Genomic DNA, 14,251 nt, shown 5'->3' with positions numbered 1-14,251 from the left:
CCACATACTATGGAACCTGAGGTCCTTCCTTCTTTGTTTTCATAGCCAAGTTCGCATTCATAGTCCAGCTGGTCATTGAGCTTAAACAGTGTGCCATTACTTTGTGTTCTGGCTTTCTTAAATACTGGCCTCTTACAAGATTCTAATGCATGATACAATTAGATATTTTACTTCAAATATTATGTTGAGATCATTCTAATTGCTTAACTTCTATTTTAAGAGGCAAAAGAGGTATTCTTTAGTATGTGTTTTAAAAAGTATAATAAAGTAATTTAGGTCATCAATGATATACTACTCACCTAAAACAATTACTCAGCAGTAAAACTGTTTGTGCATTCCCCTTTTAAAATTTAAACTTTTTTTTTTTTTTTGGTTTTTGGGCCACACCCATTGACGCTCAGGGGTTACTCCTGGCTATGTGCTCAGAAGTTGCTCCTGGCTTGGGGGACCATATGGGACACCGGGGGATCAAACCATGGTCCGTCCAAGGCTAGCACAGGCAAGGCAGGCACCTTACCTTTAGCGCCACCGCCCGGCCCCAAAAAATTTAAACATATTTTAAAATTTATACTTATAGATTTATAACATACCCAATAAATTGGGTATGATTGATTTGTGGAATTTTTAGCTAAATTAAATTTTTGTATAATAAAATGTCTTTATATTATAGACATTATTTTATATATGTGATAAAGATGATTTATTAAATAAGATTAATTTTTAGCAATACAAATGGTGCAATATTCTATTCTTCTCTTTATTTATAATATTTAAATTTTAACCACAACTATTTATTTTACTTTCTTGATATGTTACTAATTTTTTTATGCTTCTCAAGTTGATTAACTACAATTCCATTGTTCTAATGAGTGTTAAAATGTACAAGGATAAAAAAATTCCATTTTCATAAACAATATTCTATAGAATATTATTAAAGGTATACTAAATATGTCACAAATATAACTGAATAAGCATCCAAATAAGCAAAAGCATACAAAATCAAAGCAAAAAGTAAGAAAATAAATTATATGAGAGCTATTTTACTTCCATAGTGTGTTTTAATTTAAACTAATCATAACTTAGTGCCAATAGACTTTGATTTAGCCCCAACATTTACCTTTTACTTTCTTCCTTTGATTAATGTTCATAGTCAGCATAAAAATTAAAATTAAAAAAATTATAAAGGTTAAGTTACTGAAAGATTATGTACAACATAACCATATTGTTATTTAAATCATAATTTTGTATTTAAAATTAAAGATTGAAACAAAGGTTTGATCTCACAAAACACTGTGTAAGGCACATGACATTCAAATAAGTATATTTGAGACTACAATAAATACACATAAAACTTCTTAATATTTTCTAATTTATTTTGCATTTTATTTTATTTTTATTTTGTTTTTGTTGTTCTTCTTGTTTTGTTCACACCTAGTAATAGTCAGAAATTACTCCTGGCTTTGCACTCAAAAATTAGTACTGTCAGTGCTTAAAGGACCAGATGAAATGCTCGAGATAGAACCTGATGTGCCATGTGAAAGGCCAAAGCCCTACCTGCTGCTTTATCTTTCCAGCCCCTCATATTATATTTTAAAATGGAAATTATTTGAAATGCAGATGGACTAATACTTTATCTGAATGAAATCTATCTTAAAGCCAAAATTTTGTCTCTTTTTTGGGTGGGGAGGGTTTGGGTGTTGGGTCACTGGGTGCAGTGATGCTCAAATATCACTTCTGGTTCTGCAGTTAGGGTTATTCCTTTCAATGCTTGAGGAATCATATGGGATGCCTGGATCAAATCCGGGTCAGACCTCAGCAATGCAAATACCCTAACCACTGTGCTAATTGCTCCATTCACAGTTGTTCATAGTTCTTCTCAAATATTTATATATTTCATTTTTAATCTTTTGGCCCTCTTGGGGGTATTTATAGTTTATTACTGGGCCAGTCTGGGGACCAATATTTATTTTTCTTAATTAAACTACAGTTCAATTAATTACATTTTAAAATACAACATGAGGGGCCGGAGAGATAGTACAGTGGTGTTTGCCTTGCAAGCAGCCGATCCAGAACCTAAGGTGGTTGGTTCGAATCCCGGCGTCCCACATGGTCCCCCGTGCCTGCCAGGAGCTATTTCTGAGCAGATAGCCAGGAGTAACCTCTGAGCATAGCCGGATGTGGCCCAAAAATCAAAAAAAAAAATTAAAATACAACATGAAAGAAGGACCAATATTTTATTTTTTCTTAAAGTACATCAGCACCCTCTCCCAACTGCCAAAGCATTATAGTAAAGTGAGATTTAATATAAATTTAATATAAATAATAGAAATGAGAGGAAATTAAATTAAAATAATTTTTTATTTATTTTTATTTTTTTATTGAGATCAATGAGAATTACAAGTCTTTCATAGTTATATTTAAGGTACATAGTGATTTGAATTAGGGCTATTTTCACCACCATTTTTAACCTGTCTCTGCCACTCTTCCCAGCATGCATCCCAAACCTCCATCCTTAGCCCCCTGGACTGCTAGTGTAAAAGGTCCCTTTTGTTATAGCTTGTTGTGGCTTGGGCCTCTTGATTCTGTTGACATTAGCTTTGTCACTCACAACTTCTGTGAAAACTCTGAGATACACTCCTTCAACTCCAAAACCCATGATGACCCCATAACTATGTTAAATATAAATAATATAAATTATAGATTAGTGTAGTGATGATTAGAATATTGGACATCAACTTATATCAGTACTTACTAATGCACATTGGTTGTTCTGACCATCCACCCTGCTGACATGTTATTGTTCCTGCTGTTTCACCATTTGCTGTTGTATATCCTGGTTGGCACTTATATTGTGCTTGCTTATTTAGGGAATATACATACTCACTTTCCGAGAAAAAGCCATTCTTAATTTCTATATCTGATTTTGAACATGTTTCTATAGGGGAGAAAGCATAAGGCAAATGTAAGTATATGTTCAATAACCATTTTAATAAGAAATAAAATAATATAACCATATTTTTAAAAGCAGTTATACCTTGAAAAGATTTTAATTTCCAAGTTCCTGTGTCAGAGAAAATAAACTTTCTCAAGATATTTTGATCAACATATATTATTAAAATGTTAGTGAGGCCTGGAGTATAGATGTTAAGGCTCATGGTTCAAATATGACTGGTCCCAGTTCCATCGTTGCTCTACTTGGTCCCTTGAGCATTCTGAGTGCTGGCAGAATTAAATGTCTCTGAGCACTGTAATAGTGGGGAGATAGTTCCATGTAGATGGTAGTACTAGAGAAATACTGAATATTCTAGTCTTTGCCTTTCTTTTGAATTGCTTCTGAATGGGGGCTTCTGGCCTCCCATGCACCATGTGAGAAGCTTAAACAGACAATGTTGAAAAAGCGCAATACTAAAAGTACTTACTTTAATAGAATTATGAGAAATATGCCTGTTCAATGAGCATAGAACCTGACAATATCCCAGAGCTCTACATGCAATGAATTCTTTACTAAGTCTTGTTTTAAAGGTTGTCTAATTTGATTTTTTAAATATCTTTATTTAAACACCCTGATTACAAATATTATTGTAGTTGTGTTTCAGCCATATAAAAAACACCCCCCCTTTACTAGTGCAACAATCCTATCATCAATGTCCCAAATATCCCTCCTCCCCACCCCACTTCCTGCCTGTACTCGAGACAGACTTTCTACTTCCTAATTAATTCACACTATTATGATAGTTGTCAGTGTAGTAATTTCTCTAAGTGCACTTAAGACTGTGATGGGCTTCATTTCATTAGCTGAACTTTCCAGCCCTCATCTCTTTTGTCTCTGAGAGTTATTTCAAAAATGTCTTTTATAGTTCTTATAATTCATACTTGAGTGAGACTATTCTGTGTATCTCTTCCACCAAATTATTTTAATCAGCATAATAGAATCCATATACAACTATGTATAAGAAAATGTCATGACTTCACTCTCCTGACGGCTGCATAATATTCCATTGTGTATATGTACAACAGCCTTTTGGTAGTGTCTTTAGGGTTTTCTAAATATATTATCATTGTTGTATATGTAAATACACAAACCCTTGTTTTTATCCCCCAGAATCAGGTACCACCCAATGGTGGGATCAGATACCATCCAATGGTGGAAGCAGAATCAGGTACTACCCTAGGGTGGGGGCAGAATGCCAGGTCACACCCTAGGGTAAGGCACAATCACCGATCAGGTTAGTGTCAGTAACATAATAATCCCCTAAAATATTTACATACACAATAATCATGTCATCTGCAAACAGAGCCTGACTTCTTCCTTTCCTATCTGGATGCCCCCCTTTTTTTCTGGATGCCCTTGATATCTTTTTCTTGCCTAATAACTATAGCAATTACTTCCAGTACTATGTTGAAGAGGAGTGGTGAGAGAGGACAACCTTATCTTGTATAAGAATTTAGAAGAAAGGCTTTCAGTTTTTCTCTATTGAGGATAATATTTGCCATTGGCTTGTGGTAGATTGCCTTTACTATATTGAGTAAGATTCCTTTAATTCCTATCTTTTTGATAGTTTTAATCAAGAATGGGTGTTAGACCTTATCAAACCTTTCTCTACATCTATTGATTGAATCATGTGGTTTTAATTTTTCTTCTTGTTGATGTCGTGTATTATGTTGATAGATATATGGATGTTAAACCAGCCTTGAATTCCTGGGATGAAACCTATTTGATTGTGATGAAGACCTTCTTGATGAGGCATTGGGTCCTATTTGCCAGGATTTTGTTGAAGATCTTTGTATCTGTGTTCATCAGGGATATTGGTCTGTAATTTTCTTTTTTGGCAGCATCTCTGTCTGGATTTGGTATCAAGGTGATGTTGGCTTCATAAAAATTATTTGAAAGTGTTCCTGGTTTCCCCCCCCCCCCATTTCATTAAAGACTCTGGCAAGGATTGTTAGTTCCTCATGAAAGTTGTGAAAGAATTCATTAGTGAATACATCTGGGCATGGGCTTTTGTGTTCTTTGCAGACATTTAATTACTGTTTTAATTTTCTCAAAAATGATGGGGGTGTTTAGATATGCTGCATTCACCTTATTCAATCATGGAAGGTTATAAGAGAAAAGAATTTATCTGTTTCTTCCAGGTTCTCATGTATTGTGGTATAGAGTTTCTCATAGTAGTCTCTGATTACCCTTAGAATCGCTACAATATCTGTAGTGATCTGCCTGTTTTAATTACTAATGTGGGTTATGACATTTCTTTCTCTTTTTTATGAGTTTTGCCAATGATCTATCAATCTTTATTTTTTCAGAGAACCAACTTCAGCTTTTGTTGATCTTTTGGATTGCTTTTTGGGTTTCCACTTCATTGATTTCTGCTCTAAACTTTCTCATTTCCTTCTGTCTACTTGCTTTTGTCTACCAGCATTTTCTAATTTTCTAAACTGCCTAATTAAACTACTCAGGTATGCCCCCTTTTCCTTCCTAATGTATGCTTGCAAAACTGTAAATTTTCCTCTCAGAATTGCTTTTGCTGTGTCCCATAGATTCTGATAGTTTAAGTCTTCAAACTGACACCAAAAGCAGATAGATAGAAATAGTACAAAAATAATTTTATAAAATTTTTATCATATATATGAAGTTTTCTACAAAATCTAAGTTAACCAAACTGTACAAAACATTAAAAGAATTGTAAACTATGATCTGGTGGGGTTTACTTCGGAATGCAGGGTTGGTTAAATCAAGGTATTCAATGTAATTTATCACATCAATACAAGGAGGAAACAGAGGATTTATAGATGCAAAGACAGCGTTTGACAAAATAAAAATCTGATTTATGATAAAAGTTTTCAACATAATAGAAGAAACTTTCCTCAATGTGCTTGACATCATTTGCAAAATCAAGCTAACATCATACACAATTGTGAAGACATCAAAGTTATATTTCAAGGAAGATGGGAGAACAAGATGTCCACTTTCATCACAATTATTTAACTTAATAATGGAATACATTGCCATAGCAACTAGGCAATAAAGATATATTGAGAGATCCAGATTGAAAAAATGTCAACTATTACCATTGACAGATACCATAATATTATTCTTTAATATCACTAAAAAGTCTATGAAAAAGTCCTGGAAATAATATGCCTGTACAGAAAGTGGCAATACATGAAATCAGTTTGCCGAAATACATTGTATTTTTATAAGCAAATAATGAAAAGAAAAATTAATGAATCTAGTTCACATTGTCCCCTAAAAATCTAATATCTGGGGAAAAAAAGGACATCTGAGACATACAAAGCAAATTAGCAACCATTACTAAAAAAAACTTAGAAGAAATGAAAAGAAAAGAAAGACAACCTCTGTCAATGGATGGGAAGGATTATAATTCTATTCACAACAATATCCAGAGTCAGTAAAGTACTTATCTATATTTCCAAGTCATTTTTTTAAAATTTTTTGGCCACGCCCAGTGGCACTCAGGGGTTACTCGAGGCTACGTGCTCAGATATCATTCCTGGGTTAGGGAACCATAAGAGACTCCGGGGGATCGAACTTCGGTCCGTCCTAGGCTAGCATGGGCAAGGCAGATGCCTTAAGGTTTGTGCCACCCCTGCAGGCCCTGCAAGTCATTTTCACTGATATAAACTAAATAGTTAGATGGAGTAAGAAATGTCTCAGAAAGGTAAAAAGCATTCTTGGGGAAAAATGATGGAAAATTGTTCTTTAACCAAGTTCTATTCATTGGGGAAATACAACTCAAAATAATGAGTAATACTTGATGCCATAGAGACTAGGTTATTAAAAAGGATAGAAACAGCCAGTGTTGATAATGATGTAGAGAAAACAGCCCTCATTTACTGTTGCTGAGAAGGTCTTTGGCTCAGTCTCTGGAAAGTAAACTGACCTCCTGCATATATACCCAAAATTACTATGCTGAGAAAGATTTGCACTCTTGTTGGCAATAGTATTATTGACAGTAGGTAATGGACTGATACCGGGCTAATACAGTGGGAATTCATTGTAATTACATTGAGATGTTTTTTGAATTTTGGGCCACATTCATAATGTTCAGTGGTAATTCCTGAGCCTACATTCGAATGGAACTATTCCTGTAGGTGCCTGGGGGACTACAGGAATATCAGGGATTAAACCCAACTCAGTTATGTGCAAAGCAAGTGCCTTACATGCTGTACTATCTCTATGACCCCTCATAGGGAGTCTTTATAAAAAGGTTTTTATTAAGAAACTATGATTTACAATGTAATCGATGACTTTCAAACCTACAATGTTTCTGAATGAATTTTTTATATGCAGAATATAAAAAATATATTTGTTGGGACTGTCATGTTTGCATGGTTGTTTCCTGTCAAGAATCTAGCCTTTGCTCTCTGCACTTTAAGAAGCAATATTTTTCTATATTTACTCTTAATTTGTTATTATATCATGGTGAGTTACAAAGCTGTTCCTAATTGAGTTTCTGGCATCATTGTTTTAACAGTTGTTTTCACTAATTACACTTCACCAATGCTCTGCTTTCCCTGCCTAGGATGACAGTACTTATAGAGTAACATGCAAATTACTTTGCCTCCTCTCCTTGGCCTGTCCTCCTCCACTTCCCTTGATAGTTACAGTGCACCTTCTGTGACCTTCTCCATCTCCAACCAAACTTTCTACTGAGGACCAGTTCTCAAGCTCTTACTGTTTAGCATTTGTTAATTTCCCACTAAATTTACATTCTGAGAGATAATATGAGAGAGATCATTCTATGTTCATCCTTCTCCCTTTACTTTTCTTCAGCATGATATTCACCAGTTTGGTTCACATAGCAGGAAATCCCATGGCTTCATAATTTCTTAATAGCAATTTTTACTGACTGCTTTTGGAATCAAATAAATTCTATGCTTTCTTAAGCTTTCTGTGATCTTCTTTTTATGCATCCTTCCTCACCGCATGTCTTTTTACCCTTTTGCCACCATTCCAGCTCTTAATGTTTTCTTGACACATTACAATTTTTTATCTTACTGAGAAATATGTAAAACATCACATGTTCAGAAATGTGAAGTTGAAAATAAGAAAGAAGTTTATAAAATATTTGCACATAATGTAGATAATTTTAAAACAAATATACAATGTAGCCTTAGACCCCATTACTTACTGATGTGGATGCATCTGGGAGGAGGGTCCCAACCATTCTCTGTGCATGTCATGTGTAGTGATTAGAATAATGGATACTAACTTAATTCATTACTTACTAATGCATATTGGTTGTTCTGACCATCCACTCTGCTGACATGTGATTGATCCTGTTGTTTCACCATTTTCTGTTGTATATCCTGGTTGGCACTTATATTGTGTTTGTGTATTTAGGGAATAATCATAGTTACTTTCCAAAAAAAAGCCATTCTTAATTTCTATATCTGATTTTGAACATGTTTCTAAAGGGGAGAAAGCATAAGGCAGGCATAAGTATGTATTCAATAAGCAAGTTAATAAAGAGTAAAATAATATAACCATATTTCTAAAAGCAGTTGTAAAGATGCCTTGGAAAGATTTTAACCCCCAAGTTCCTGTGTCAGATAAAATAAATGGTTTCTCAACATATTAGATAAATATATATCATTAAAATGTTATTGAGGCCTGGAGTACAGGTGTTAAGGCACATGTTTCAAATATGACTGGTCCCAGTTCCATCGTTGCACCACTTGGTCCTGTGGGCATTCTGTGTGCAGGCAGAATTGAATGTCTCTGAGCACTGTCATGGTGGGCAGGTAGTCCCATGTACATGGTAAGACCAGAGAAGCATTGAATATTCTAGTCTTTTCCTTTCCGTTGAATTGCTGCTGAATGGAGGCCTCTTGCCTCCCGTGTACCATTTGAGAAGCCTAAACAAACAAACAATGTTGAAGAAAAGCATACTAAAAGTACTCTCTTTTATATAATTATGAGAAATATGCCTGTCCAATGAGCATGGAACCCTACAATATCCCAGAGTTCTATACACAATGATTCTTTTTAAGTCTTATTTTAAAGATTGTCTAGTTTGATTTTCTTAAGAAACTGCAGACCACAGTTTACCAACTTTCACAGATAACTCTGGCACTGATCATAAAGAATCTTCGACAACAGCTATTAGAACTTTTGACTCTGAGTATCAGAAATGATAGAGTTTGGCTATTCTTGTTTAAAACCTTATGAATTCATACTGTTCTATCAATATAATGAAGTTCAACACTTTCTTTTGAAACCTAAAGCCAAGATCATAATTTTTCAACTTACATAGCTCTTAAAACAGTAAAAGTACATTTATGTTAGTCACTACTTTTCTTCACCAAACTCAACCTCACTTACTCAAGAATCTATAGATAAAGATTCAAAAGAAAAGACAAGATATTTATAAATGGATGAAAAACTGTTAAACAAAATTTCATGAGATGGGTAAAGTAGTTATGAGAGGAAAATATTACCACTATATTTATATAAATAAAAAAATAATGCTGATACTTATTTTGTTTTGTTTTGTTTTGGGGTGGGTCACACCCGGAAGCGCTCAGGAGTTACTCCTGGCTCGATGCTGTTGTTATTGTTGTTGTTTTGCTGTCTTATTGGCTGACACTCTCCAGTATCTAGGGCCTATTCCTGACAACTGGCACATCCTAAGGTTTACTCTTAGCTTTGCACTCAGGGACTCATCTTGGAGGGCTCAGGGAACCAAATGAAATGCCAGGCCTTGGACCCAGATCAGCAAATGCCCTGTATAAATGCATTGTACAATAGCCCAGATCTAATTTCATTTCTTTCTAAATTTCTTTAGTCAGTGAAACAAAAAATCATCTCAACATTATTTTAATTTGTTTGTTTTGCTTTTATTTGAAGTCCACATTGGGTGATTCTGAAGGGTTACTTTTGGCTTTGCATTTGGGAATTACTCCTGGCATAGCTTGGGGACCATATGGGATGCTAAGGTTTGAACCTGGATTGACTGAATGCAAAACAAGTGGAGTACCTGCTAAACCCTCATTCCTGGCTCTTTTTGTAAGGTAAATACCAACCTGACATCAAAATCAGATAGATTCAAATAGTACAAAAATAAATTTATAAAATTTTTATCATGGTTAATATATATGAAGGTCTCTACAAAATCCAAATTAACCAAACTGTAAAAAACATTAAAGAATTGTAAACTATGATCTGGTGGGATTTACTTCAGGAATGCAGGGTTGGTTAAATCGAGATAGTCAATGTAATTTATCACATCAATACAAGGAGGGAACAGAGGATTTATAGATGCAAAGAGAGCATTTGACAAAATCAAAATCTGATTTATGATACAAGCTCTCAAATAGAAGAAACTTTCCTCAATGTGCTTGAAATCATTTGCAAACTCAAGCTAACATCATACACAATTGTGAAAACATGGAAGTTTTATTTCAAGGAAGATTGAAGAACAGGATGCTACACTTATCACAATTATTTAACTTAATAATGGAAGACATTGCCATAGCAACTAGGCAATAAATATAGATTGAGAGATCCAGATTGAAAAAATGTCAACTGTTACTATTGACAGATACCATAATATTATTCTTCAATATTACTAAAAAGTCTATGAAAAACTCCTGGAAATAATATGCCTGTACAGAAAGTGGCAATATACAAAATGAATTTGCAGAAATACATTGCATTTTTAGAAGCAAATAATGAAAAGAAAAATTAATGCAATCTCATTCACATTGTTCCTTAAAAAATCTAACATATGGGAAAAGAAGGACATCTGGGACATACAAAGAAAACTAGCAATCATTACTAAAAAAAACTCAGAAGAAATGCAAAGAAAAGAAACACAACCACTGTTGATGGATGGGAAAGATTATAATTCTATTCACAACAGTTCACAGTCAGTGAAATACTTATCTATATTTCCATGTCATTTATTTTTTATTTTTTGGCCACACCTGGTGGCACTCAGGGGTTACTTCTGGCTATGTGCTCAGAAATCGCTCCAAGCTTAGGGGACCTTATGGGACTCCAGGGGATCAAACTTTGGTCCGTACTAGGCTACCATGGGCAAGGAAGATGCCTTAAGGCTTGCACCACAGCTCTAGGCCCTGTAAATAATTTTCAATGTTATAAATGAAATAGTTAGATGTAATAATAAATATCTCAGAAAGGTAAAAGCATTCTTGGGGAAAATTGATGGTCAATTATTCTTTAACCAAATTCTATTCATTTTGGAAATACAAATAAAAATGAGTAATACTTGATACCATAGAGACTAGGTTATTAAAAGGGTAGAAACAGTCATTGTTGATAATGATGTGGAGAAAACAGCCCTCATCTATTGTTGCTGGGAAGGGCTTTGGCTCAGTCTCTGGAAAATAAACTGATCTCCTGCATATATACCCAAAATTACTATGCTGAGAAAGGATTTGCACTCTTGTTGGCTATAGTATTATTGACAGTAAGTAGTGGACTAATACAGGGCTTATACAGTGAGAATTTATTGTATTTGCTTTGGGATTTTTTTTTTTTTTTTGGATTTTGGGTCACATTCAGTAATGTTCAGTGGTAACTCCTGAGCCTACACTCAGGAACTATTTTGTAGGTGCTTGGGGGATTACAGGAGTGTCAAGGATTAAACCCAACTCATTCATGTGCAAAGCAAGTGTCTTACATGCTATACTATCTCTATGACCCTCATAGGGAATCCTTATTAAATTTTTTATTAAGAAACAATGATTTACAATGTAATCGATGACTTTCATACATACAATTTTTCTGAATGAAATTTTTATATGCAGAATATAAAAAATATATTCGTTGGGGCTGTCATGTTTGCATGAATATAGCCTTTGCTCTCTGCATTTTTTTTTGGTAAAGATAGATTTATTGGTGACAGTTAAGTACAAGTTAATAAATATTGATCCCAAAGAACTCAGATTAGTGGTCCATTTTTTCAATTGACTGTTGGGGTAATAAATTGAAGTCAATCTTGCTTCTTGGGAAATGAAGCCATAACCAGCTGATATATGGCATATGCTGTTCCACCAACTGTAAGAATCATAGTGGCTCTATACAGGAGGGCATCAGATACACCACCCTTTCGATGTGTTGGAATTCCATTATCTTCCTGAAATAGTTTTTGTTTCTCTGGCACCTTATTTTCAAACTGTCTGCGAGAAGCAGTACTTATGGTTCTCAGGTAATCTGACGAAGAGCCATCAAATTCCGGAGCATCTTGCCTTAATGATCTCCAACCATGAAGCAGACCGAACTGTAGCAATGATCGCCTAGGCGGAACCTGAACTACACTTTTTTGCTCTCTGCATTTTAAGAAGAAATTTTTTTCCTCAATATTTACTCTGACATTGTTATTAAATCGTGCTAAGTTCCAAAGCTATTCCAAACTGAGTTTCTGGCATGCAATGGTTTAACAGTTGTTTTCACTTATTACACTCCACAAATTCTCTGCTTTCCCTGCCAAGGATGACAGACAGCACTGATAGAGTATCATGCATATTACTTTGCCTCCTCTCATTGGCTTGTCCTCCTCCACTTCCCTTGATAGTTAGAGTGCACCGTCTGTGACCTTCTCCATCTCTAACCAAACTTTCTACTTAGGACCAGTTCTCAAGCCCTTACTGTTGAGCTTGTTGATTTTCCACTGAAATTTATATATTTTCTGAGAGATAATATGAGAGAGATCATTCTATGTCCATCCTTTCCTCTCTAATTAACCTCGTCAAGATATTCGTCAATATGGTTCACATAGCAGGAAATCCCATGGCTTCATAATTTCTTATAAGCAAATTTTACTGAGTTTTGAGACCAAATACATTCTATGCTTTCTCAAGCTTTCTGTGATCTTCTCCTTATGCATGCTTTCACTGAAATTTAAAAACATAGTATGTAGCCTTAGACCCCATTACTTACTGATTTGGATGCATCTGGGAGGAGGATCCCAACCATTTTCTGTGCAGGTCATAAAGCTCTCTCCATTTGGTAGACTAAAGCCACGATTGCACTCAGCTTTTATAGATTGACCTTGTTGATACTTTTTGGAATACCTTGGACCTTTTCCATTTTCCAAGTCATTAAAAACACATGTTCCTAATGGTAATAAAAATAAAATTTTAAAAATTCAAACTGTTATTAGCTGAAAAAACACAAGCATAAAGAAAATTTCATGCTACTAACCAATGTTTTTTAAAAGAAAGAAAATAATTTTAATGTTGTTTATTGTTAAGTTTTATAGTTAAATAAGTATAAAACATACATTTATAAAGTTTCTACATCTCCTAAATGTTTTTCTCAAAAGGCATCATAGTAAGACTTAATTTTCATCTCAAAAAGCATCATTAGAAGAATTAATTTGCCCTCCAGTTTATAAAACTAGGTTCTTGGATCTGGGGAAATTGTCCACAAGAGTGCAATTCACACTTGGCATGGGTTAGCTTCGAGGTTCTATTCTCTGTACTGCATGGCTTAGTGTAGCCTTGGTAGCACCCTCAACACTCTGGGCAGATAATCCCTAACCTATCACTACATCTTTCACATCAGTGTTCATTTCTTGGTCTTATTATTACATACACAGTTATAGTATGTTTACTCACTGCGGCAAAGTTCTGTTGGCATTGGCTCCCATCCTGATTGTGTGCACGTAATGATGCCATAGAAACGGTTCGATTGAGGCACATAGTCTTGATCACAATAATAGTAGAAATATTTTCCTATGGGTGCTGGAAAGTATGGCTTGTATCTACTTTCATAATATAGGGCTCCATGTGATATTTTTGGAAAGTCACATGGCCTGACTTGAAATAAAAAAGAAGCATATGTATATTTTAATTTAATATGAATCAGTTATAAACTCTTAAAATGTAATCATAATTTAAATACATTTAATTAACATTTTTATATTTATTTTATTAGAATCAAGTACAAAAATAGTGCCTGGAATGTCTTTGGTTCAGTCTCTGGAAAATAAACTGACCTCCTGCATATATACCCAAAAATACTATGCTGAGAAAGAATTTGCACTCTTGTTGGCTATAGTATTATTGACAGTAAGTAGTGGACTAATACAGGGTTTATACAGTGAGAATTCATTGTATTTGCTTTGGGTTTTTTTTTTTTTATTTTGGTTCACATTCAGTAATGTTCAGTGGTAACTCCTGAGCCTACACTCAGAAACATTTTGTAGGTGCTTGGGGGATTACAGGAATGTCAGGGATCAAACCCAACTCAGTCATGTGCAAA

The 14,251-nt window shown here is 34.5% G+C and overlaps 1 protein-coding gene and 1 pseudogene across 1 annotated transcript in view; both read right to left on the bottom strand.

Moving 5' to 3' along the window:
- The window catches only part of LOC126004327 (complement factor H-like), a 104,929-nt gene that overhangs the window by 59,155 nt on the left and 31,523 nt on the right, over positions 1-14,251 (bottom strand). The window contains 1 exon segment of the mRNA XM_049770776.1: positions 13,606-13,806. Coding sequence (XP_049626733.1) covers positions 13,606-13,806 — 201 coding nt within the window.
- On the bottom strand, positions 11,863-12,241 carry LOC126003494 (cytochrome c oxidase subunit 7A2, mitochondrial-like; annotated as a pseudogene).

This window comes from Suncus etruscus, chromosome 3 (assembly GCF_024139225.1).
Source record: "Suncus etruscus isolate mSunEtr1 chromosome 3, mSunEtr1.pri.cur, whole genome shotgun sequence".
In the NCBI taxonomy this organism is placed as follows: domain Eukaryota; kingdom Metazoa; phylum Chordata; class Mammalia; order Eulipotyphla; family Soricidae; genus Suncus; species Suncus etruscus.
This window is presented reverse-complemented; position numbering and strand designations above follow the sequence as displayed.